The 27,756-nt window shown below is 31.7% G+C and overlaps 1 protein-coding gene and 1 long non-coding RNA gene across 8 annotated transcripts; both read right to left on the reverse strand.

Moving 5' to 3' along the window:
* Positions 1–188: 188 nt before the first annotated feature.
* Positions 189–27,756, reverse strand: LOC105194011 (arfaptin-2). Of its 7 annotated transcripts, none has more exons than XM_039455782.1 (6): positions 27,618–27,756; positions 19,726–19,929; positions 19,482–19,667; positions 7,592–7,913; positions 3,050–3,227; positions 189–2,965 (listed from the first exon to the last, which is right to left on the reverse strand). In XM_039455782.1, exons 2-6 carry the CDS (start codon positions 19,925–19,927, stop codon positions 2,813–2,815), a joined length of 1,041 nt encoding a protein of 346 aa, XP_039311716.1. In that variant the 5' UTR covers positions 19,928–19,929; positions 27,618–27,756; the 3' UTR covers positions 189–2,812. The 7 variants fall into 7 exon arrangements, with proteins under 7 accessions (XP_039311716.1, XP_039311720.1, XP_039311721.1 ...); XM_039455786.1 differs by having other exon boundaries at positions 19,482–19,649; positions 27,618–27,755; XM_039455787.1 differs by having other exon boundaries at positions 19,482–19,646; positions 27,277–27,747.
* Positions 11,526–14,156, reverse strand: LOC120359164. The gene is made up of 2 exons (XR_005575991.1): positions 12,565–14,156; positions 11,526–12,488 (listed from the first exon to the last, which is right to left on the reverse strand). It is a non-coding gene; the product is annotated as an uncharacterized LOC120359164 (long non-coding RNA).

Raw genomic sequence — 27,756 nt, forward strand, 5'->3', positions numbered from 1 at the left:
TTATTATATAAAAATTAAATCCATTTTTCTGATAAATTAATTTAAAAGTAGTATTAAACAAAATATTATACTGTTGACATAATGTTTATTTAAATTTTATTGTATTTATATACCATTGTTCCTGATAATACAAACAAAATATAATAATTTTAATAAAGTATATGGTATAGAAAAACATTTTTTTTTTAAATTAAAATTGTATATTTTTTAACCCTCCATTGCTCTCGTTTAGCAAACGCATGTAAGTACTCTCATTTTAGCGCTGTGCCACGCCTGTATCGCTGTATTAATGCAACATTGCCAAATAGTTTTCTTAGATCACATGAAAATGACTGTTGAGAAAAAAAAATACTAAAAGAAATAAAAATAGTGAACACAGTCAATGTTGCAACAGCAACACAGCTCATGTAAAAATGTAAGAATGAAACTGTTTTTTGCTGTCATAGTATATTAATTAAAGGTTAAGTAATGATGCGAGTCCCATCGACTGTACGTATGTGTTTTCGCCAGCGGCGTGTTCAGATGTGTCACACGTTAATACATTCAATCTTTAATAAAAATGTTACTAAACAAAATTGAGAAAATAATCATACAAATATAATCGAAATTTTAGATTTAAATTTTATTTACACTTTTTTAGATTCTAAAAGATGGTAAGTGAAAAGTTAAAAAGTTTCAGAAGCCATTTTTTATGCTACTCTGCAAAAAATTAAATATGATGAAAGCGTTTACCTCATATAGTAAGATGCATAAAGTATGTACAAAAGCAATGGAGGATTAATGTGTAATTAATTTACACTTTTAATGTAATATGTTTTAATACATATTTAAGATTTCTAAATCATTCAATTATTTTCTTATTTTTAATAAATTAATTTGAAATAGATAAAATTAAATAATTTTATCATAAATAAACAATAAGCTTACAAATTTAAAACACAAGGTTAGCAAGCCTATATTGTGATACAGGTTAGTCATAACAGTTCGTAGTACTAAATAATAATTTTTGCAAACTCCTGCTTATTCGAACTATGTGCCGCATATTCGTCGGATTTGAAATACAATCATGAAGACTCCAGAATACATAATATTAATGCTTCAAAAATATTTATAAAAATCTCTCCTTCCTGAAAAAAATGAAAATAATTTTATTGCAAAAAATAACAAGATTTAAACCTGAATTTCCCTACATTCCGTACAGGTATCTTACCAATTCGACTACCGAGTCATATGTTGGAGGAATCGAATTGGTATGGCGCCTACATAGAATATAGAAAGGACTCCAGATTTGAATCGTGGCTAGAATGTTATTTTTTCGCAATAAAATTATTTAGTCCTTCTAGTATTTTATAAATGCTTCTGAAGCATTAATATTACGTATTCCGGTTTCATGACTGTGTTTCAAGTCCGGCAAATATGCGGCATGCAATTCGAATAAACTGGAAATTGTAAAGATTAAAAATTATTATTTAGCATTAAGAACCGCTGTTACTGACATAAGTCTGTTAACCTTATATTTGACATTTTCGATAGTCCGGATTTAACTTATTATTTCTTATAAATTTAGCCATATTAATTTAAAAATTTTTATGAAAGAATATATGAATCGTAGTTTAAATATTAATCTATTAAGATTAGTTTTTTATAACAAACATAGTTATCATTATTAAACTGTATGCTTATTATGCATGTGCCAAACATGTGCGTGTGCGTATGTATATGCGCGCGCATGTATGTGTGTGATAATAAATAATTAATACCACTAATGTAAAATAGAAGGCTCCGTTTGTCACGTTATATATTTACATTTTGAAACTTCTTTAAGAAAAATATAAAAATTAAATATCTCTATTGCTGTCTCTCAAATATTTTAGCATTAGAAATTATCGGAACGTTTCCGGAAAGTCGAGATTCCTCTATTGATTTGTATAATTTTTTTAAAGAATTATTAATTATATATCACATGCTATTTATATACAGGATATTCTGAGATTAAATGCCAATATTTCGGGAGCGTGTAAGAGATCGATAAACAAACATCTTTTAGTAAAATCTTTTTACGAATCCTTTTCTTTGCCCATTTTGAAAAAAATGCAAAAAACAAGATTTTCATTTTACCTTATCCATATTGTCACTTTCTTAATGAAGGTATTATTCAAAATGTCGGCCTTTTACTAATAAAAATATTGCATCTAGCACTAATTACTCGTATCGCAAATACCGTTCATATTATTTTCAAAAGTTGTTCAATTTATTATATCATAAATTACATCACGTATTTTTGCATTTGATTTCTTAAAACATTTCAGAATAACAATTGATTTCCATTAAAAATAATATGGACTAAAGATACATTTACAAAAACAGGAATTGTTAGGAAATTATCATGTATAAGCTCAATACAATTAAATAAATAAGAAAAAATAAACTTTTCTGCAGTTATTTTTAAATGCATTTTTTTAAAGCAAGAATAAACATTTCTAAAGTTTTTTTAATATAACAATCATTTACACACTTTAAAATTTTGACATTTAAATTCGAAACACCTTGTAAATATTATAACAATAATAATAAATATTGTAATCAATACTCCACCTTGAAATTCAGTATGTTTTTACACCAGAAATTTAGCAATTTTACACTATTAAATTGTCAGAATAAACAGCAGCTCACAATATGTACTGGCAATCGTAGAGTTTTTTTTCATAAATGTTCTACCTTTTGTGTTTTGCAATTCAGAATAAATCGGTGAACAAATACACACGTACATTCGCATCCTTCGCGGTAGGACAAAATATTCAAACTAATTTAACTACTGTTCCAGCCACGATGGTAAGGTGGAGTTCGGTGATTTCACCTTGATGTTGAATTGTTTGAGAGTCGCCTCCAATGCGGTTTGATTTCCCGAAAAATAAGCAGATACAGCATTATGAAATAACAGCAATTGCTTATGCATCACTTTAATCTAAAACAATAAGGTGATTCATTAAAAAAGATGTCAATTAACCAATTGTTAATTACAATTTATAAAAAAATTAAAAAAGAATACCCTGTTCTCATCCAAAAATTTCAACTTGATGGAAACATCTGAGCGCAATTTTTCAAAATTCTGCTTGTGTCCCTCGTAATTAGCTTGTGCCTCCTCTAACCTTGCTGCGTTGTTACTATCTGATTTTGCAGCTTGTACAAGAGCTTCTAGATCAGTTCTATACGCGTCGTATTCTATCCTATATACAAATTATTACATTATATAATAGTGTGGCTGAAACTGACATAAAATAAAATATATATAATACACAAAAAACATTGTATTTTAAAAATATGTATCTTCGAATTGTTAAATATTGAATTAGATTGCATAGTCTTAGACATAGCTTGTTTACACAAAGAATTTTGTAATTTTTTTTCAATTTTCTTGTTTGTATAATATTCTTCTTATTTAATAATAATTTTCGTGAGTGTGTATGCGCACGCACGCACGCACGCAAAGTCCTGATAAAACACCGAACATGTGACTGTAGTTTGACAGTTCTCGGTTATATCGTTTAAAGAATAAGACGCGAATATTTTCAGCCATCGTGCAAAAATTTAAAAAAAAAAGAAAATCCTTGTAAATTATTATTTAAAAGATGTTAAAAATTAAAAGATAATTGATTTAAGATAATTAAAGAATGTAGAATTAAAAAATATCAATTATTTTGTAATTTCTTTTGCGGTGCAGGCGATTTTTCCTGTACGACAATTTTGTCCGACGCTTACTTTTTGAATAATAAGATGATAAAGTTAGCAAATCACGGGCTGTGTACATACACATGGTAGATAAAGGCGGCGCAACTCACCCTTCGACATGGATAAGCGCCCGCTTCGGATAGAGACCCTATAATAAGAGACTGGCCAGCAAGGGAGCCACTTTTGATTGGAGCATTTTTCGTCACTTTGATTAGACAATTTTTCATCAACTCCCGTTTAAATGCAAACTGTAATTACTCTTTTCTTTTAAATATACGTAATATTTATCAATAAATATTATAAAAAATACTATAAACTTGTTTTGTATATTAATCTAAATAATATATGTTGACATAATTTTTATATTTAATGTTCTCTTATGATTTTGTCATAATGAATATGTTACTTAACCTCACAAAGATACGAATTATTTGTAGGCGTCCAATCTTTACGTCCAACATTTTTTGCTCTTTTGATAAAGAATTATTGCAACATTCAACTGAACATCCATCATATTAAATTTCAATCACGCTATTGACGCTGCGTAAAGGATAACTTATACATACATACTACGCTGAACATATCATGTATACTTTGTTATTTGTGAAAGAGCGGGATAGTGAGATCGTTTCTCACTCGCAGGATTTTAACGAAATCTGGTTGCTGGCCAGTCTCTTATTATAGGGTCTCTAGCTTCGGACGTTGAGTTGCGCCGCCACCATGTGTACACGGCCCGTGATTCACTAACTTTATCATCTTATTATTCAAAAAGTAAGCGTCGGACAAAATTTTCGTACAGGAAAAATCGTCTCAGAATTTATCCAAGAACACGTCTTTACAGAGACACATAGGTCGTTCTGAATCACCCTGTATATATACATACATACGTACATACATACATATACCTATACGTGTGTGTGTGTGTGTGTGTGTGTGTGTGTGTGTGTGTGTGTGTGTGTGTGTGTGTGTGTGTGTGTGTGTGTGTGTGTGTGTGTGTGTGCGTGTGTGTGTACGTATATGTACATATATATATATATATATATATATGTGTATGTATGTTGTGTATATGTGTATATATGTATGTATATGTATATGTATATGTATATATATATGTATATACAGGGTGATTCAGAATAACCCGTTGTCTTTTAAGGGGCGTATTCCTGATCGAATTCTAAAACGATTTTTCCTTTGCCAAAAATTTGTCAGACGCTTAGATTTTAGAATATCAGCCGATTAAGTTAGCGTATCAAGGGTCGAATACAGATGGTACGCAGGGGCGGCGCACTCACCATTACGTGCGGGTGTGTCGAGAGGTGCCTGCTGCGCTCAGCTGATACAACACACAAGTATTTCTCCCTTCTCACTCACTCACTCACTCTCTCTCTCTCTCTCTCTCTCTCTCTCTCTCTCTCTCTCTCTCTCTCTCTCTCTCTCTCTCTCCTCTCTCCCTCTCCCTCTCCCTCTCCCTCTCCCTCTCCCTCTCCCTCTCCCTCTCCCTCTCCCTCTCCCTCTCTCCTCTCCCTCTCTCTCTCTCTCTCTCTCTCTCTCTCTCTCTCTCTCTCTCTCTCTCTCTCTCTGTCACATCACAATACTAGCTTTAACTTACAACTGTAATTAATTTTCATCTTAATTTTAATGATTTTAATAAGAGAAGTGCCAGGAAATTCTTTGTACAGTCGAAGAATCGAACAAAGAATTGCACGAAATCTACAAAAGTATTTACATCTCGAGTTTTCAGAAACAGTAGTACTTTTTTTGTTACAGAGAGAGAGAGAGAGAGAGGAGGGGGAGCAAACGCGCGCGCGCACGTGCGCGCGTGCTTGCATGAACAAGTTTGGACATGCATTTACTTACGTATTATTCTGTACAGCGATCAATTAGTTGTCTCCACGATGAGACAGACCAAAGTTTCTTTGATCCTCTCGTAAAGTATCACTTTAATATTATAATACACAATTCATTCACTTGATCAATAAAACTTGAGTAACTAATTAACGATCACTTCGAGTAACGATCACTGTAAATAATTATTAGTCATTTGGCGTGCGAAAATATGTATCTCGATAAAACTCGTGTTTACGCGCGACGAACAGACAACACGTGTTTACTCGACAACAGGAAAGAGCCGACTGATTTTATGGGATACGTTATGATCAAATATGAATGCGTGATTGGTCGAACAGAAATTAGAACGCGGCAATTTAAAAGTAAAGTAGTGATTAATATTGTTTATAATAATAAAATTTATTGAAAAATATTTTTCTATTTATTTTAATAAAATTATTTTTTTATATCAAGAGATTCTACACTGAGAAAAAAAGTTATTAAATTTTAATAAATATTTGTTTGAATACTTGCGATGACATAATTTATTAAATGTAATTAAATGTCTAGATTTCGTGCAATTCTTTGTTCGATTCTTCGACTGTATAAAGACTTTCCTGGCACTTCTCTTATTAAAATCATTAAAATTAAGAAGAAAATTAATTACATTTTTAAGTTAAAGCTAGCATTGTGATGTGACAGAGAGAGAGAGAGAGAGAGAGAGAGAGAGAGAGAGAGAGAGAGAGAGAGAGAGTAAGAGGGGAGAAAGACTTGTGTGTTGTATCAGCTTAGCGCAGCAGGCACCTTACGACACACCCGCGCGTAACGGTGAGTGCGCCGCCCCTGCGTAACATCTGTATTTGACCCGTGATACGCTAACTTAATCGGCTGATATTTCAAAATCTAAGCGTCTGACAAATTTTTGGCAAAGGAAAAATCGTCTTAGAATTCGACCGGGAATACGTCCCTTGAAAAACAACGGATTATTCTGAATCACCCTGTATATATATATATATATATATATATATATATATATATATATATATCATACATATATATATATGTATGTGTATGTGTATATGTGTGTGTGTGTATACACACACACACGCGCGCGCGCACGCGCGCACGCACACACGCACACACACACACACACACACACACACACACACACACACACACACACACACACATATATTGCTGAAATTTAAAATTATCAAATTTTATGAAGAAAGATTATATATAAACAAGATAATCATTGCTTTTATATATATAAAATTTCCTACAAAAACCAAGTCCATTTTCTTCAAAAATCTAGTTTACAATACCAAATCATTTTCTATCAATAGCATCATATTGTGAGCAATTTTGTTCCAGTGAAAATCAAACAAAAAACGAAAAAAAATATAAATAAGTAGTAAATATAAAGGAAGACGTGTAAAAATAGTCGATTTTTGCTTCCAGCAAAAAAGTAAAATTAGTATGTTTTTTATTATAGTTTTTAGGTTGCAGAATCACGTGGATTCCATGAACATATATAAAAGAAACATAAATAAAAATGTGAAATAAAATTAAATACGAATATGCTTATAAAATAAGCCATAAAAATGGAATACATAATGAATTTATTACAGAAAATTTTGCCCCTTGAAAATAATCAATAGATGACATTTTGTTATAATAAAGTTGAAATAGAGAAGAAAACAAACATACAAACGTTGGGAACAGTTAAACGAATGTACACAATCGGTCCCAAAACACGCACGCATGAATAAGCACACACACAAACGCAATGTGCAAAATCGGATCGTGCTATTTCCACGCAAGTCAAGTAACGCTGATACTGACAGTATATGATAGTACATGTCCAAAGAAAAATGATCATATTTATACAATGGGCAGTTTAAAAATGAGAAATTTTTTATTTCCTGAAAACTTTTTGGTTTTGTAGAAAACTCTTAAACTTCTTGCAATGATAAATAAAAGGAAGTTTTAATTTAAATCTGCTTTTTTCTGTAAATAAAAATAGAAAAAATACCTTGCAGTTTCATATTGTCTCACTGTAAGCAGAGTGTCCTCGATCGTTTTATTACATAAGGTATTCACAGAGGAAACAAAGAAATTTAAGGCCCCTAAAAGTGTTTCGCCATTTTTTGTTAAATTTCTCTGCGTTTCTGAGTTATACAGAAATTCCTCTTGAAGTTCGGGCGATTTCTGTGCTAATTCAGAAAATGCTTCCCCAAGAGCATGTTGTGTCTGAACGACGTGATGAAAGTGTGACGCTAAAGCTCGCGACAATCGCAAAACATTGCAATATTTTCTCTGAGTATCTCTGAGCAATTCAATCTGCGTTTCGAGTTCTAAAACACAAAAACAAATAGAAAATATTCATTAATATTCTACAACAATAGTAAAAATAATATTGATCAATAATGAAAATGTATGTCAAAATAATCAATTATTAATTGTGGTCCTGATAACGAATATGTCAGTAAAAATTAAAGCTAGCTTCAGTTTTGATGATACCCTAAAAATAAATATTAATACTTTGGTTAAGTTTCAAAATTTATGTTAAATACACAAATTATTAAATTATACAAATAATCCACTCAAATTTTTGTGTTTGCATAATTTAAATGACAAATAAATATGTTAGAAGGTAACACAAATGTTGTATACAAATAATGCAAATTATTCTTGTTTGTCAACAAAGAACTATTTTTACAATCAGAGAAAAATTTTTAATAATGGCAACAATAAAAGCGACAATTATACATAAGTTTTATATGTCGAATTAACGCATATAGCTCAAAATTATTTTGTAGTTATTGTAAATAAAATTGTATAATTAATGCATAACTATTAAAAATAGGTATAGAGCTTTAAGTGCTAGAAATGAGAGATTCTGAGTTTGAATCTATTATGTGTATAATTTAATTCAATTTCATAAAAATCAAAACTTATTTAAAAAATTAAATAGAAATTTAATATTTGAAATAATTTCTATTATTTTCTATGACTTTGTCCCATTAATCAAACAACTAACAAATATTATCACAAACTTTTGCAATTTTTAATAGATAAATTTATGAAGATTTTTCTGGTCTTTTCCAGTATTTTAAAATATATATCAGCCAGATGATGTTGAAACAACCAGAATAGGTGGATAATTCCATGGAGCTGTTGTTATGCTGTGTCACGTCCGCGACGTTGCGAGTATAAATTTTTTCGACACCGGTATAAAACAGACGGGCAAGCCGGCATTCGCTAACAAATCTAACTGTCAGGTCGCATCCTGTTCTTAACATTTTCCAGCGCCGGATAGTCGCGGCAGAATGATCTGCACGCACGGCCAGCAAGTCATAAAAATCATAGACTAATGTCTATTTAACATTTCCCAGCGCCGGATAGTCGCGGCAGAGCGATCTGCACGCACGGCCAGTAAGTCGTAAAATCATATTTAACATTTTCCAGTGACGGAAGGTTGCTAGAGGAAAACTGCGCCTACGACACTCGAAAAGTAATAAAATCTCAATCCAACATTTTCCAGCGCCGGATGGTCGCGGCGGAGAAGTCCGCTCGCACGGCACTTGAAAGACACTGCGACAGAGAAATCTGTTGCGCGACCGTTAAAGTCATAAAATCGTGAACTGACATTTCCCTGACATTTCTCAGTGCCGGATGGTCGCGGCGGAGAAGTCCGCTCGCACGGCACTTGAACTTGAGGTTCCTCATTTAAGAAATCTGAGTGGTTGCATCAACCCCCACTAAGGGTACCGACTTGCCGCGCTTTTTTCAGAGCTTTGTCTCAAAAATCGTATAAATAGAGATGCAGCCCGCGACTCCGGGCAGAGCAGTGCAGTGCAGTGCAGTTCGAACTCAACAGTACAGATCAGGGCTAGTGTAGCCAGGACGGTTCCGTGTCGCAATTGTAGCGACCGAGTTCTCCTGAGCTACTAGCTCGCGCTAATCCAAACGAGTCACTCTAATTCCAATTTTAACTCTAATTCGAAAATCCATTCTAATTCAAATTCTAACTCAAATCCTAAATCGAGACACATTCTAATTCCAATTCTAATTCTAATTCTAAGCCTAATCCTAAATCCACCGCTATTTTAAATTTTTACTGTAAGCTTAATTTTAATGTAATCGTAGTTTAAATTGTGCTTTTGTAACTCACTTCTTTTACCCTTTATATCGTAGTAATAAAAGGGTAGTTTATACACACACGCTTTCGCTTAATTTCCACGCTTAACCTTCCCCGCTTCCATGCACCCCCGCTTCCATGCACGCAACACCGCGACGCGAGTGTAGTGCATAACCAGAAGTATCACGGTCGAGGTCCAAAGACAACCGGACAGCCGAGAAGGACGAGGACGATCATCACCTGACCAGAGCGGCCACCAAGGCAGAGGCAACAGTCTCAACAGCAACCGTCATTCTAAAAGCTAAGTCGCAACGTCCAATAAAGCATGGCACATAACGCGTATTTTTCAACTCAAGCCCCATATTTCAATTGGCTTAACTCCGCGTTGTGTAGCCTGGCCACCTTCCATCAGCACCAAATTAATCACACTATCATTTGCGATAGGTGCCAAAATAACCTCCCCCTTCGCGACCGCGTATTTTACAACTCAGTCACGCGTCACTATTTAATTGTCGGCGGGGACGAAGAAGCCATACGCTGCTCGTCCTGCAATCGTTTAATCTCATTTCCTGAGACCGCGGTTGACTGCGTCGAGTGCTACGAAGCACTGAACGACCTCGCGCGTCATTTGTACGACTCAAAAGACAAGCCATACCTTAACACCGAGCCTACTATAATAGAGATCGAAGAGACGTGCACGTGTGTATGCCCCGAAGAATAATAATCTTACACGGTAAATTAAAGTATGTGCCCACCGCCGCGCATTGCCATTTTCTCGGTCCGTGCCCAACGCGAAGTGAATCGCTCGTTCGGTATATGGCTACGCAGCGCCCAGTGCGTAACCTCTCTATACTTTTGCAACGACGACGAATCAACGGTATTATGCCTCGAGTGTAAAAGCAAATACCCGAGCACCAAGAAGGGAAACTATCTTGGGGTAATTATCCACTATATCTATCTTGGCCATCCATACAATCCGCAAAAGTGCGATTTTTGCCACGTGCCCGTAGCTGCTCGCCGCCACCCTCTCGATTGTGACCGTTGCCCCCACGAGTTGGAAGAATTCATAACTTATTTAATCCGAGAAGGAGATAGCCCCTGGAACAATTCCGACGCCACCATACTCGCGCTCTCGCGGCACCCCCTCTGAAGTTACAAAACTCCCCTCACTAGGCCATCGGTCGCCGGTAAATCCGCGATCCGCTCCTGGGCTGTGGAGCCCCCGAAGCTTAGGCTTCGAAACAGCCAGTTTCGCCGAAACGCGCGTATTCTGCTCAACGGCGACCGCGCTCGGTCGGGACGTAACAGCTGCAAAATAAAATCTCTACTTTTAAACCTCTAATACTATTTTTCCACATTTTATAAATCACCAATCACCTAAAACAAAATACATCATTTCTGTGGCTTCAACATTACTTTATGAAATGCGATAAAAATGCAATGGCTCAAATGCTCCTTTTTGAATAACATCGCGTTCACAGTTTCTCTCTTTTTTTTAGGAAAAACAGGACTGTCAATTATTGTACTGCTTTTTAAAGCTTGAGATTGGCACTTTCAAATCATCATAGGACAAAAAAAATTTTAATTTAAACCAAAGTTACAAGACGTTAAAGTAAAGGCTGAATTAATTTATAAGCCTAATAAGTCGGTTCAATTTTTCTAATTATCTATATCTGCATCACTATTTTTCTATAGTTCTAATTTCATTACAAATGGTTAATATTACTGTATTTTTTTACAATTTATTCATATAACTGTTTCTACAACTTTACATAATTAAAATGCTATTTGTTCACAAATTTATAATTGGTGATACAACTTATTTCTTTGAGTGTAAACATTATATTTATTACTTGACATATCTCTATGATTCGAAGTTACAGTGAGGAAAGTGATATATTCTCTCTATACTTTACACTTATATGTATTCATTTTTGTCTCTTATATTTATGTATCTGATAATCGATGTAATTTTATTAACGTTTTTTTCATTATATTAAATTCATTATATTAAATATTTTTATTTTATATTATAAATCAAAACACATTTGTATACAGCTGAGGACGACCAAATAAAGGTCAAACCGTTCTGTTTTTTCTATTTACAAAGTTAGATTAATAAACATTAATTGTTCATCCTATTAATGCTCAAATTCTTGACCCATTCTCATAAATGCTTTTTATTATACAAAAAATTAACATAAAAAAATGTAATATTTTGGCACAACTTAAAAACAAAATTATAGAAAATTATAAAAGCATATTTCTTCAGTAAAATTGACGTTTATAATACAAGGTCTGTTCCAAAAGTATTCAATCTGTTCCTACATTATGAGAAAGAGCTACTCCAAAGCGATATAAACAACGTCGCCTTCAATGTAATCTCCTTTCGAAGCAATGACCTATCAGTAGTCTCTATCCACTTCCGAAAACACTCCTAGTAATCATTTTTTTATAATCAACAGCTTTCTCGTTGCATTTTGTTTTATTTCCTCAATATGGTCAAAGCTTTTGCCTTTCAATGGATTTGTCAACTTAAGAAATAACCAGAAGTCACATGGGGGTTAAATCTTGTTTGGTGAAGTTGGACAAAGCTATGTTTAATCAAATTTTGAATCAGATAAGATAAATGAGCAGGTACGTTATCGTGGTGCAACAGCCAGTTTCCACTTTTCCACAAATGTGATCGTTTCCTCCTCAATGTAGCAATCGTTTAAGAATAAGGCAAACAATTTTCGTTGCGGTTCGCATACATTTCACATTTTCTGCTGTTCTCGACGTTGAAGACCTGCGGGAACAATAATCATTGTCCACTGAGACAGTCATCTTCTCTTATATTTGTATATTACTCATAGAATCATTACCATGTATAAACTTTACGGATTACGCTAATTATCTTGGAATATGTATGGGCAAGTTTTTTGGTACAATTTAATACCAATTTTCTGCTCAGCTCGCTCGGTTATTGTGAAACGTGATGCTCAAAATTTTCGACGATTACACAACTACGTATTATTGTCCATCTAAACAGGTGTTAGGTCGTGCCGCTTGATAGAAGTACCCAAGATCTCTCTAAATACTGAATGCTTGTTTTCCACAATAGGACACTCAAGGACAAAGATATACAAAGGATGGATACTTTTGGGACAGACCTCGTACGTTAACACATATAATACATTATTTATTTTAGAATGTAAATCAAACTACATTATTTTTATTTGTTCATTTATTCATTTATTATTTTAACGCTAAAAAATGTTAAAAATAAATCTAATATTTGAATAACACAATCATATTATGTTAAATTAATACTGAAATCTGTTAAAAATTTAACACAAAAAGTTTAGTAAAGATCGGTTTTAACCGAGGTTTTAACATAAATACAAAATATTTTTTTAACAAATTTCTGACTTTTTCCAGAATGAGAGATCTTAGAAATGCTAGTTAGTATCAATAATATTAAACTGATTTATCAATTCTGTGATATTTTTCTGATTCAATTTAAGAGCTGTGTTTGAAATTGTAAGTAGCAGTACAGTTCAAAAGAATTAGAAATTTCAACCACACTAAAAATATTATTTCAGCACTTACTCACGAACTTGCCTTAACCATATATTACCTTTCTCGTCTTTAAGGAGGTTCTCCAGCAATCAGAAAGAAACATGAAAAAAATTCTGAAATTTGGTACACTGTAATATACATATATGTTACAGTTAAATTTTCAAGGCCCAAATTTGGTTTATAAGCGAGATATTAATAATTAAAATTTTATAAATTTAACATTGTCTTATGGAAAACTGCAGCTTTGGCAAATGTTTACATGCACATCTCAGTAATAAAATATGACATCGTAATGACAATTTTTGTACTATTAATAAAATATTCAAAGATTACTTATTTATGTTTTTAATATGCGTTCATTGGCTGTAAGTATATAAAAAAAAATTCATTTAGGGTGAAAAATAATGTTTCTCAATGGGTTCGTCTGTATTTTGAGTAAATATGGCAACAGCGCAGATACGTCGAGTGTATGATCAATCTCGCTGTTATAATCGTATTTGTGTCTGCTTTTCATTTACATCTTATTTATGATTATTAATGATGTAAAATATTTTTCAGTGATTAATAGTTAAAATGAAAATAATGAAGTAATAATGATTAAAATAGAATAGAAAGTCTATTTTATATGAAGGACTCAAGTTATAAGGTTTTTGATTGTGACGCTAGGTAATTTTTCTTGATCATTTTCAGGCATTTCTACTAGCAATTCGTTAATAACAACCATTTTGACACACTATTATGTTTATTGTTTATATTAGTTTAGGTTATAAGCTTGGTTAAGATTGTAACATAGACATTTGTGTGTATGTGTATATACAGGGTGTCCGTCCATAAATGTCCGAGCAAATATCTCGTAACTGGTTGAAGTTAGAAGAAAGTTTAATAAGGAAAATTTACATGGTTTTTAGTCGGCTACAAAATGCACGTAAAGAAATTTTTTTTACTCGTCACCTTTTTGAGTTATGAAGGTCAATGTAGGTTTTTTAAATGGGTACCTATAATTTTTTTTGCATATTTACATAGTAGAGGTAATTTTCAATCAAAATTATATTAGGAAAAAAATTGCTACGACGCATCGTTTACGAGATAATCGGCATGCAAAGTATTAAAGTAATAATTTGGATCGAGTATTGTTGAACAAATTTGGAATATCAAATAGATTGAGAAAGTAAACATTGTTTTTTCATGAAATATTTATTAACAAATTAATTAAGAAATGGTTCGAAATTGTTACCATCATGATCGATACAGCATTCAACGCGTTTTATAATGTTTCTTATTGTTAACTGCAGCATTTCTGTTGTAATACTTTCAACAGCTCTAGTGATTTTATGTCGTAAATCTTCTTCATTTTCAGGAATAGTTGCATAAACAATATCCTTAATATACCCCCAACTTCTGTTGTAATACCACATCTCGAGCATATCACACTTTTCCGTAATTGTAAACATTGTTCTCACGCGCTCGTATGAAGTCTGTTATATCGAACAGGATCGCTGACCTTCAACTTTTCAAAATACACGACTGTTTGATTTGTAAATAAAGTATTTGTATAGCACGTAATATGAATTACAGGGTAGTATGAGTCTGTTAGTCAATCGTTTACATACGAGCGCGTGAGAACAATGTTTACAATTACGGAAAAGTGTGATATGCTCGAGATCTGGTATTTAAGTATGCGTAATGAAAATGAAGCACGATTACTTTATCAACAAAAATATCCAGAACGAAGAATACCAAATAATCGTACATTTCGACGAATTGAAGATCAATTGCGTCAAACAGGATCGCTAACAAGACAACGACGTACAATCAAAACAGATGAAGAAAAAGAGACAAGTGTGCTATTAAGTTTTATTGAAAACAGACGTACATCCATAAGAACAGTAGCACGTAATTTAGAATCATCGAAAAGTTACGTACACGCTGTACTAAAAAAATTCAAATTCAAACCGTTTCGTGATAATTTAGTACAAGCTTTACATGAAGGAGATGCAGATCGCCGATTAATGTTCTGCCACTGGCTTCGAGTTAATTATCGCACTGACTTTGGTTTTCTTAATAAAATATTATGGTCTGATGAATCTTGTTTTTCCAATTGTGGTATGGAAAATCGACATAACGTGCATACTTGGTCCGATGTGAACCCACATGCGAAAAGAGATAAAGGTTTCCAACGCAGATTTTCGGTGAACGTATGGTGCGGAATCATCGGAACAAAAATTATTGGACCTTTCTTTTTCCATGGTCATCTTAATGGTGACAAATACTTGGAATTCTTGCAAACAACTTTCTCAGATTATTTACGCGATCTTCCATTATCAGTTTTTCGAAATATTATTTTTCAACAAGATGGTGCTCCAGCACACAATACACGTGCTGTAATTAACTTTTTAAATAATAGATTTCCTAATTGTTGGATGGGTACTAATGGTCCTGTACGATGGCTACCGAGATCTCCGGACTTGACACCTGGCGATTTTTTCCTTTGGGGGTATATTAAGGATATTGTTTATGTAACTATTCCTGAAAATGAAGAAGATTTACGACATAAAATCACTAGAGCTGTTGAAAGTATTACAACAGAAATGCTGCAGTTAACAATAAGAAACATTATAAAACGCGTTGAATGCTGTATCGATCATGATGGTAACAATTTCGAACCATTTCTTAATTAATTTGTTAATAAATATTTCATGAAAAAACAATGTTTACTTTCACAACCTATTTGATATTCCAAATTTGTTCAACAATACTCGATCCAAATTATTACTTTAATACTTTGCATGCCGATTATCTCGTAAACGATGCGTCGTAGCAATTTTTTTCCTAATATAATTTTGATTGAAAATTACCTCTACTATGTAAATATGCAAAAAAAATTATAGGTACCCATTTAAAAAACCTACATTGACCTTCATAACTCAAAAAGGTGAGGAGTAAAAAAAATTTCTTTACATGCATTTTGTAGCCGACTAAAAACCATGTAAATTTTCCTTATTAAACTTTCTTCTAACTTCAACCAGTTACGAGATATTTGCTCGGACATTTATGGACGGACACCCTGTATATATATATACACACACACACACACACACACACACACACACACACACACACGCACACACGCACACACGCACACACGCACACACGCACACACGCACACACGCACACACGCACACACGCACACACGCACACACACACACACTTGGATACTTTTGGGACGTTCTAATATAAGGGTGTTCCAATATAAGTGGCTACCCCTTTTTATTTCGTAAATTAGCCAAGGTAGACCCAAAAAATATAATATCAAATTAAATGGTTTGAACTAAACTTTATTGTGAGCACAGTGGTTACTTAAAGAAATTACCTATGTTAAAGAACGAAGAGACAGGCACAACTTTTGCATGAAAGTGAATATTTTTATATGTTAAAAGTTGTAGCGTTTTTTCTAATGAATACAATGATGTATGATTTATTAAAATTATTTTACAAATTATAGAAGTTATGTCGGTTTAAAGTTTTGCGGGCGACTAATACCATTTCAGTTTCGCCCCTGCGGTGTGGCTAACTTCCGATTCCCGTTTTGGCGATTAACATGTAACATGTTGATATCTGATTATAATATTTGGTGTAATAATTTTATAAACCTGTAGATTTTCTAGTAGATTATTCTTATTACTTACATTTTACGTACATCGAATATTATAATCAGATGTCAACATGTTACACGTTAATCGCCAAAGCGGGAGTCCAAAGTTAGCCACACGGCAGGGGCAAAACTGAAATGGTATTAGTCGCCCGCAAAACTTTAAACCGACATAACTTCTATAATTTGTAAAATAATTTTAATAAATCATACATCATTGTATTCATTAGAAAAAACGCTACAACTTTTATCATATAAAAATATTTACTTTACCATGCAAAAGGTGCATGTCTCTTCGTTCTTTAACATAGATAATTTCTTTAAGTAACCACTGTGCTCACAATAAAGTTTAGTTCAAATCATTTAATTTGATATTATATTTTTTGGGTCTATCTTGGCTAATTTACGAAATAAAGGAAGGCGACCTCATATATTGGGACACTCTGTATTTACACACATGCACGCACGCACGCACGCACGCACGCACGCACGCACGCACGCACGCACACACAGCACGCACGCACACACACACACACACACACACACACACACACACACACACCACACACACACACACACACACACCACACACACACACACACACACACACACACACACACACACACACACACCACACACACACACACACACACCACACACACACACACACACACACACACACACACACACACACACACACACACAAATGTCTACGTTACAATCTTAACCAAAGCTTATAACCTAAACTAATATAAACAATAAACATAATGCCGGCCCTATATATACAGGGTGTCCCAGACCAATGTATAAAGATTATCACGATGAGGTAGAAGGGATCGAGATAAATGAAAAAGTTTAATACCATTTTGCGATATTTGCAATAATTTTTGAGTAATAAAATATTAAGGTCAGGCGAATAAGAGCGCGCGGAGAGACAAGCGGTCGCTCGTCTGAGCCGTAGGACCGCCCACTGCGGCCCGATTGTAGGCGACGGTAAGGGGCGCGCGGCGAGGGAAAGGATAGCTTGGCACCGCATCGCGTCGAGCCGGGCGGTTTTACGGCTCAGGCGACCAACCGTTTGCCTCTCCATGCGCTCTTATTCGGCTGACTTTAATATTTTATTACACGAAAATTATTGCAAATATCGCAAACTGTTATTAGACCTTTTGATTTATCTTAATCCCTTTTACCTTATTATAGTAATCTTTATACATTGGTCTGGGACACCCTGTATACAGGGTGTCCGAAAATAGCTACTTATGCCCTCGTAGATTGATAGACCAAATCAAACTGAGAAGAAAAGTCCTTTACCATTTTTCAATACTCGCAATAGTTAACGAGTTATAAATTAATAAAAATAGCGGATTTAGTCCCGCCCGCCGCCAAATCCAACCGCGCGATCGTGGTTGCCAAGCGCTTGAAGAGTTGTTGTTTTCTAACAGCGATGGCTGCGTAATATTATTTAATGTTTAATAATATTTTGTATGTAAGTGCACAATATTACTTAATGTTAAATAATGTTCTATTAAATATACTATAAAATTATGTAAATTAAGAGTATGTTAAATAGTATTCTTGAAATATTAATATAAATATGTACATATGTAATATTACGAAAATATTCTTATAGTTTTTAGATTTAAAGTAATAAATGTTTCTTTATACAATAAATTTTCTTGTAGTGTTTTAGAAAGATCTCGAGATAAGCTATATGAATATGTAATAAAAAGTAGGCAGTCCCATTAAAAAAATTGAAGGTGTCCTTCACGTGACCTTCAAGCAACTATTCAAGATCAAATTAATGACACCATCTTATGTCCCCCTTGAAATCATACAACTTTTGTCTGAAACATTTTTGTCTACTGAGTTTAGTTTTCGAGATATTTGGATTTAAAATGGGACACCCTGTGTGCGTGCGTGCGTGCGTGCGCGTGTGGGTGTGTGTGTGTGTGTGTGTGTGTGTGTGTGTGTGTGTGTGTGTGTGTGTGTGTGTCACTTTTACACAGCGTTGCCAAATCAACTATTAAGCAAATCAAGCACAAGACTACAGACGCCTCGATTCAATCCGTAACTGGACAACCTCCTTAATTGTATTATATACATATTGCGATTTTGAGTTTAATATTAATTATCATAAGTATAAAATGTTTTCTATTTAGCTCTAGTTCAAGAAATACAGATTATGCATAACAAGAAAAAACTTAAAGCCTTTCAAAAAAAACTATTTTCAAATTGCTATATCTCAAAAAACGAAAAATCATACCAAAACCAAACAATATGCATTTTAAAGTCAAAAATTAATAATTTTTCATACATTAACAAAATTTTTAAAAATTTGTTGTTGATACTACATTGTAAAAACTATTAAAAATTAATTTGATTCTTTGATACCACTTTTCTCAAAATTGTGAGCTGAAAGCCAATTTTGAATAGCAGATTCGTGCTTAGCAAGCAAAAGTATTGAATGATTATTCATCAGAAATCCATACGTATGATATAAAAAAAAAGGTCAAATTTTGTTGTCCAGTGTAAATCCACCAGGAATATTCTTTTACGCAAGAACTAACTTACCAAAGTCTACAGTACGTGATGTTTTCCCTAATCTTTCATACATTAATTGCTTGGTACACTTGTATGTGGAGATACTCCAATTCTTCAGACTCTCAATTTTGCTCTGGGTGGTGCGCATGGTCTGCGTGTCACCATTCTGAACAGGTGTATTCGGCGAAACTGAAACTGCTATAGGAATACAAGCATCTTTTACTTCAATTTTAAAGCCGTACTGTCTCATTTGATGCTCGCATCTGACACTTACAAATCTGAGTTGTAGGACTTCCCAAGCTCAAGTTTATGGTAGCTGGTCTTGGATGAATGTCGCCACTGCAATTGTTTGATACGTGAGGCGGCGGAGTTCCGGTATGTACAGCGCTATCGCTCTCATTTAGGGAGGGTGCGTCTTTCAACATTTCATGAATACTGCGTTCCATCCCACTTGAGGTAACCGTAATCTGAGACATATCTGTTACGAAATACACATTATGATGGTCAACGTTATCAATGTCTCGCACAGTATACAAAACATTTTCTCTTGAAATAATTATCTTTTCACGAATAATGTCATTGAGAAACACATATTTACGTCAAGAAAGTTATTTTGTAGAAAGTTAATTGTAGTAACTGATTTTTTTTCTCTAAGGAAACTTTGATCTTTGTTGGTCATAAAATTAGCCTATCTTCACAATTTTTTTTAAGAAAATCTGTTTTATATATAAAAAAAATACAGGCTGTTGCATAAAATTATCTATCATTTAAAGAGCAAAAACATTATTTATTTATAAAAATATGTATTATAATACCTCAAAATAGCGATCAAATTAAAGGCAAAATACACCTCCACTGTGAAAAAAAAATCAAACTTCTACAAATTACCTAAAATTAATTTCTTTGAATTTTATTAATCATATAAATGTTACTATGGCAAGAACTGTAATAAAATTAATTGTATCAAATTTATAAAAATGGCATTTTTTTAAATTTGATTCTTATCAAGAAAATGTTACTTTTTGTTTATAAAAAATTTTTGTTGAACAACTTAATTTTGTGCCATTCAAAATTCGTGTCATCCGCAAAAATGTTAGGTTTAAGAAAAAAAAAAAGACCAAGAGAAAACTAACTTCAATTAGTTTTTTAGTTATCACTTCTACAAGGTCGAAAAACATAGTTTCCAGAAAAACACGTTTTAGTTTTACTCTATCCATATATAATAGAAGTTTTGTTTTTAAGTTGTGATTAATATTGTAAATTTCAAAAAATCTTTTTACAAAAATATTATATTCTAAAGGATATGTAGGAATGAAAATCAGTAAAACAATTTATTTTTTAACGCCATCAAATGTAAAAAATCTCTTAAAAAGTAATTGTCAAATATTTAGTAAGTAATGCCAATAAATAGCTAAACACCAGATAATCGCGTGTGGGTATTAATGTATTCTTCACAAAAATATTATATATAAACATTTCGGTCCTGGGATTTGGACCAAACTTTAGTATAATCAAATATTTATCAGCATTATTAATTGTGAGTCAAGTTCCATACAAACAATGATTTGGACTAACTCCCGCATAACAAAATAGTCAGCAAAATGAGTGAATCGCATTATACAAACTGATTATTGCCAATTTGGATGTCAAAAGATAATAATTTTTTCATTTACAAGGAAAAGGACAGAGGTGTCCCCCTCCAATTTTAACAAGCCTTTAATATGTTATAGTACAGATAAAAATAAGAGACACGTATTTTTTTTATATGTGCCAATACTCACTTTTAAAAGGTAAAACACCCCTTTGAAAAAAATCGATTTTTTTTCTTTCAAAGCGTATACTTATTGTTGAAACTATAAGAAATACAGAAAAATGTTTTAATTGAGAGTTAAATGGCTTGAAGACTTTATAACAGTAATAAAATAAATTTAAAAAAAAATTTTTTTTAATACTTTCCTTCACCTTCCTATTTTTTTTCCAAATTTTTATTTCTTTTTATAAGCAAAATAAACTTATTTTAATTAGGACATAAAACGTAGGAAATGCGAGGCAAACATGGTAGTTAGTGCGTCAATAATAATAGTACATGTATTCTGGTTTTAGTACATCGATATGCATACAAATATCGCAAAGCTTATTTTATTACAAATTCAATGGTAGAGGAGAAGAAGGTAATGGCACTCATTTTCATTTTATTGAATAACTTTGTTTATAATTAATATTTTCTATTAAAACTTGGATGATTACATTCGTCAGAGTGTTGTTGGATATATTCTAAACTTAAAGTAATGAAATATTTATTATTTAGGACGTGATTTATAAAAATCTAATGCACTGCATAATCGGTAGAAGAAAAAAAGTGGTTGTAATATGGCTATCCATAAAAATAATTTTAAAAATTAGTTTAGGTTAAAAGAAACACAGTACTTTGTTACAAAATTAAATATTTTTAATTTTCCATTGTTTAGAATTTTCCTGATTTAAAATTTTCCAGCGTTCAGAAGCTTTAGAAATACCATTAGAAATTTCATTAAAAATATCAGTATTTTATCCTTGTTTAACATTAAATTACAAGCATAAAATAATGTCTCTAATGTTTCTAAACACTGCTCTTTAGAATGACAATAGATTTATCGAAAAAAGATTTAGATATAAAAATTTCGCTTAAAAAACCATATTAACAAAATTCGATGTTATTACTTTAACTTTGTATAACTCGAGATGTATACGACCAAATAAAAAGTTAAATAACAAAAAAATACTGGAGCAAATGTACATTCATGTGATAACACACTCAAGTTTAAGAATAATGAAGAAGTGTATGTAATTAAAGGTCAAAAGTGTACCTTGAAAAAGTATAGAAGTGCTCAAAAGTAAAAATGCCTTGTAACAATTGTCAGTCATTATGTAATTGGCATATTCACTAAAAAAAGCATTACTAAAAAAGCGGGCTACTAAAAGCGAAACAAATAACTCCATAAACAATTGTTAGAGTACGTCACCTAATAACGGAAATAATAGAGGTAGCCATATTGTCGACAGTAGTTATAATACCCTCTTCTCCTCTATATAATAAAGTTATATTGCAACATTTCCATTTTCCAAAAATAATTAAAAACCACTCCATAACGCAAGGTACGCGCACCGTTCCACGCACCGTAGAGGTATCCCCTTTCGATGTTGACGAGTCTTTAATGTGTTGTAGTATAGATCAAAATAAGAGACACGTATCTTTATATACGTGCCCAATCTCACTTTTAGAGGGTAAAACACCCCTTTGAAGAAAATCGGTTTTTTACTTTCAAAGCGTATATCGTTGAAACTATAAGATATAGAGTAAAATGTTTTAATTAAGAGTTAAATGGCTTGAAGAGTACTTTATAACGGTGATAAAAAAATTTTTTTTAATTTTTTTTATACTTTTCTCCCACTACTTACCTAATTTTTTCAAAATTTTTATTTCTTTTTATAAGCAAAATAAAGCTTATTTTATTACAAATTCAGCGATGTATGATAAAGTTATGTTGCAACATTCCCATTTTCTAAAAATAATTAAAAACATCCCTACACACATGATACGCGCATTCGTGCGGTCGTTATGGAGTGTTTTTTTCATGATTTTTGAAAAATGGAAATGTCTCAACATAACATTATCATATACCATTAAATTTGTAATAAAATAAGCTTTATTTTGCTTATAAAAAAAATAAAAATTTTGAAAAAAATAGGTAGGTAGTGGGACAATGTTAAAAAAAATTTTTTAATTTTTTATCACTGTTATAAAGTCCTCTCCAAATCATTTAACTTTAAATAAAAACATTTTTTTTATCTCTTTCAATATATTATAGTTTCAACAATATACGCTTCGAAAGAAAAAAATCAATTTTTTTCAAAAGTGTTTTACCCTCTAAAAGTAAGATTGGGCACGTATAAAAAAATACGTGTCCCTTATTTTAATCTGTATTACAACATATTAAAAGCTCGTTTAAATTGGAGGAGGACATTTCCGTAGCGCACGGATGGGTATGCGTACCATGTGTTATGAAGTGGTTTTTAATTATTTTCGGAAAATGGAAATGTTGCAACATAACTTTATAAGCTTTATTTTGCTTATAAAAACAAAATAAAAAATTTAAAAAAATAGGTAAGTGGTGGGAGAAAGTATTAAAAAAAATGTTTATTTTTTTATCACTGTTATAAAGTACTCTTCAACCCATTTAACTCTCAATTAGAACATGTTTCTCTATCTCTTATAGTTTCGACGATATACGTTTCGAAAGAAAAAAACCGATTTTCTGCAAAGGGATATTTCACCCCCTAAAAGTGAGTATTGGCACGTATAAAAAAAACACCTCTCTTATTTTTACCTGTACTACAACATATTAAAGGCTCATTAAAATCGGAGGGAATTTTACACCTCTGTCCCTTTTCTTGTTAGTCGAAATATCTATACGTAATGTTTTTATGAAGAATATATTAATGCACACACGATTACTTGGTGTTAGACTCGGTATTGACACTATTTACAATATATTTCAATTTAGCCTATTGGGTCTCGTGCTTTTAACTTTGAAAGATGTTTTTATAGAATTTCAAATTTTATCATTTTTTTTACCATTTTTCACGATTTTATCAAAGTTTTTTGTTTATGGTTTGCATAAAACATTTTTATAAGTTGAAAAAAAGTATTTCTAGTATTGTGGGGATATTTCTGTGTAAAATGCCGTAAAGCTGATCTCGCTATCATTTTTTCTTTAGCCAAAAAAAAATCATAAAAAATTAAAAATTGAAAAAAATTGTTTTTGCGATTATTTGAAAAATGGAAGGTGATGATGGACAACGTAGTCGTTTTTAGCGCATTAAAATCCTTCAAAGTTCAAAGTATAAGACCTCCTGCCCCTAAATTTCGTAGACCTGTGTTATCGTTACAAATTATCAATAAGAGTAACACTTACAATTATGATAACTCAAAAAATAATAAGTTCTTTTCAGTTACTTTTCTGTTAAATTCTTATAATGTTTATGTATTGCTACTTTAAATACAAAAATTATACATTTCTTATATTACTAAATCGTTTTATTTATTACACTAAATAGTTATATACTATATTATTGTATATATACCCAGATAACCATGATTTAGCACATTAGATAAATTAATAAACTGCACAATTGTAAAGTTGCTCTCAATTTGCTAAATCTTATGTGCAAACTGAGTTAGCAATATGAACAGGCTTTACCGAGATGAATCCAATCCAATAAAACCCACCAGGTTTTAATGGGTTGTAAACCCACCAGGTTTTAATGGGTTGTAAACCCACCAGGTTTTAATGGGTTGTAAACCCACCTGAAAAAAAACCCACTTAAACTCACTTAAAAAATACATCTACAAAAACTTATGCAGAAAATATGACATTTTAATAATAGTATAAATCAAATATTTAATACAAATTATAATAAATGTAATTTAATATTATAAATAAAATAAATAATATATAGTAAAATTGGTAAAGAAAAAAAATACAATAAAACTTAATTTAAATTGACATATTTATATCTAATATTAAAATAAATTTATGATAACGTATATTAAATATACTATAAGTAACAAATACTTTTAGACTTTTTACATGATAAAATCTCTTTTTATCTCTTTTGTAAAAGGATTAAAAAAATTGTTTAATTTAATTAATTTTTGCTTTAATTTTTATCTCTCTTCAAACATTAATTAGTTAAAAATTCCATTTTTAATTGCAAATTTATTACAAAATTTACTATACATAAAAAACTTTTAAAACCTCATACATATGCGATAGAAACATTTTTAATAAAAAAAAAAATACATTCAATAACAAATTGTCAGATCCAAAGATTCAATTTAACAGGGAATGTATCTCTGTGACTCTTATATAGATATATGTACACCTATTATATTAATTAATAAATTGAATTGATAAATTAATAAATTATACATAACTAGATTAAATTAAATTTATTTTATATTAGAATTATTATCAATTAAATAACAAATTTTGTTACTTATTAGTAGATTATATGAAATAAAAACGTATAAAACCCGAAAAAACCCAATAAAACCTGGAAAAACCTTGTTGGGCTGGATTTTTTTTAAAAACTAAGTTTTTTCAAACCCTGAACATGAGGGCAAATAGATATCACTAATTTATGAAATTTAAAGAATAAACGTTAAGGATTAATAACACCTCACGTTGATAGCAAAGAAACAACACGCGATGCACTCGCGTTTCGTATACAGTATCGTACAACACATAATGCAAACTGATGGCACATATGATATCTAATGTTTTACATGTTGTACCATTCAAAATATAAAAAAATGTTTTATACAAAAATTTCACAATAAAATTATCTCCTCTATTTATTCATGTTAATAATATTTTTTTAGAAATTCTTTAAACATTTAAAAAAACTTTTTTAAATAATTATTTTTTCAAAATGTTATTAATGTGAATAAATAGAGGTAATTTTATTGTAATTCTTTTGCATAAAACATTTTTTGATATCTTGAATAATTTCCGAGATATACCCAAAAAAGCTGAAAACCACTATACACATACAGGATTTCATCCTTTGAAACCAAATATACGCCGCAAATGATAGTTTCTAAAATCATCTAAATGTGTGTAAAGTTTCATTAAAATCAGGGTGTGACACTTTGAGAAGTTCCCTTAGGAGTATAGCTGCAATGCAAAAAAGTACAGTGACATTTGACATAATTTCCATTAAGAATGCTTTAGTGTACTGTAGTTACAAAACGTAGTGCAAAAAGTTCAACAAAAAAGAACAAGTCTATTATGTTGTCATTAACATGCTGTTAAGTACAGACCTCCTCATTAATTTATCATCATCAAATTTAGAATTTATGTGAAAGCAACATTTCACACATAATGAGGAAGCACTTTGTCCGTAATTTGTTGACATTTGTTGCTATAACATAACAGCAACATAACATCTTGAACTCATTTGATTATCTGAGTAATAAATCAATTATTTTAAGAGTAAGGCCAAAATATATTTATTATAATATATTAAATAAATTTATCATTTATAATACACTCGGATAACTTATACATGTACCTAAAATTAAAATAATTAAATTACGAGTTAAATTAATATCTTTTAGCTAAAATGTTTGTTGAATTTAAATTGTCTTAACTTTGTAAAAAAATTGTAAACTTTAGTGACATAAGTCAATAAAAGTATGTTTCTATTTTTGTTACTCATTGAATATAAAAAAATAAAATAATACCTGTGACAATTTAAATGAAAAGCATCCATCGTGAACTAGTTATTTCCAGGACTTATTTCAAAGAGTTAGGCTAGTATTCGTAGGCTAGTATTTACAGTCAATTTTTATATTTAAGGCCATCATAAGTAGCACCTTAAAATGTCATTAACCAATCAGAGAACTGTATTAGTATTGTAAGATATTACTTAAGACAGCCTTGAAATAAGAATCAACTATGAATACCAATCAGTCAATTCTTATATTTAAGATTGTTTTAATTATCATTTAAAAATATCACCAACCAATCAAAAAGCTGTATTAGCATTTTAAGACATTACTTAAGATGGTCTTGAAATAAGAATCAACTGAGTACTGTTCTTACAATGCTCTCTATTTAATGACACAAGCTAATACAGACATGACATTTTATTAAGATAAAAACATTAAATAAATTTTTGACGATGGACAAGTAATTTGAACAATTGCGCTTTATGCTACACTGGATTGTACAACTTTCATAAGAACTCTGCAATACTTTTAATACTGTGAAATACTTACAGTTAACAATTTCACAGAGAATGTAACAAATCAGTCACTGCTTATTCGACATTCGACCTACGTGTCGTTTGAGAAGCATTGTCACGAAGAATATACAATTACAGCTGGAATCAACCTTAAACCATTGATATACTTTATCGGGCTCACACACAGATACGTGACATGCCTTAAGAGAATTTTCAGACTGCACCATAAAATCATGTAGAAGACGCGGAGTACGTCACTGAACTAGACACTTGTTTTACTCTCCCTCGTCCCTCTCCAATTCTTTATTTTCACTCACTCACTCTCGAATTCGTTTTTCATGACACGCGAAGCAGCACGAATAAAGCAATACTTACTACATTAAGATCGATATCCGTGCGTTATCTCTACCGCTACGCATCAACGTAAATATGTATAAACGTAAATCGAAACACTCGACGGTTGTTTGACGCCAAGATTTTTATCTACGGCGTTTCATTGGAAAAGTAAATGTGT

This window comes from Solenopsis invicta, chromosome 12, assembly GCF_016802725.1.
Source record: "Solenopsis invicta isolate M01_SB chromosome 12, UNIL_Sinv_3.0, whole genome shotgun sequence".
Taxonomy (NCBI): Eukaryota; Metazoa; Arthropoda; class Insecta; order Hymenoptera; family Formicidae; genus Solenopsis; species Solenopsis invicta.

Excerpts from the sequence above, each read along its gene's own strand:
- LOC105194011 (XM_039455782.1), bottom strand. The coding sequence starts at position 19,927 with ATGTCTCAGATTACGGTTACCTCAAGTGGGATGGAACGCAGTATTCAT. Across the intron at positions 19,668-19,725 it reads AAGTCCTACAACTCAGATTT|ATGCTTGTATTCCTATAGCA; the intron begins GTAAGTGTCAGA and ends TTGAAGTAAAAG. Across the intron at positions 3,228-7,591 it reads AGACAATATGAAACTGCAAG|GATAGAATACGACGCGTATA; the intron begins GTATTTTTTCTA and ends ATTTGTATATAG.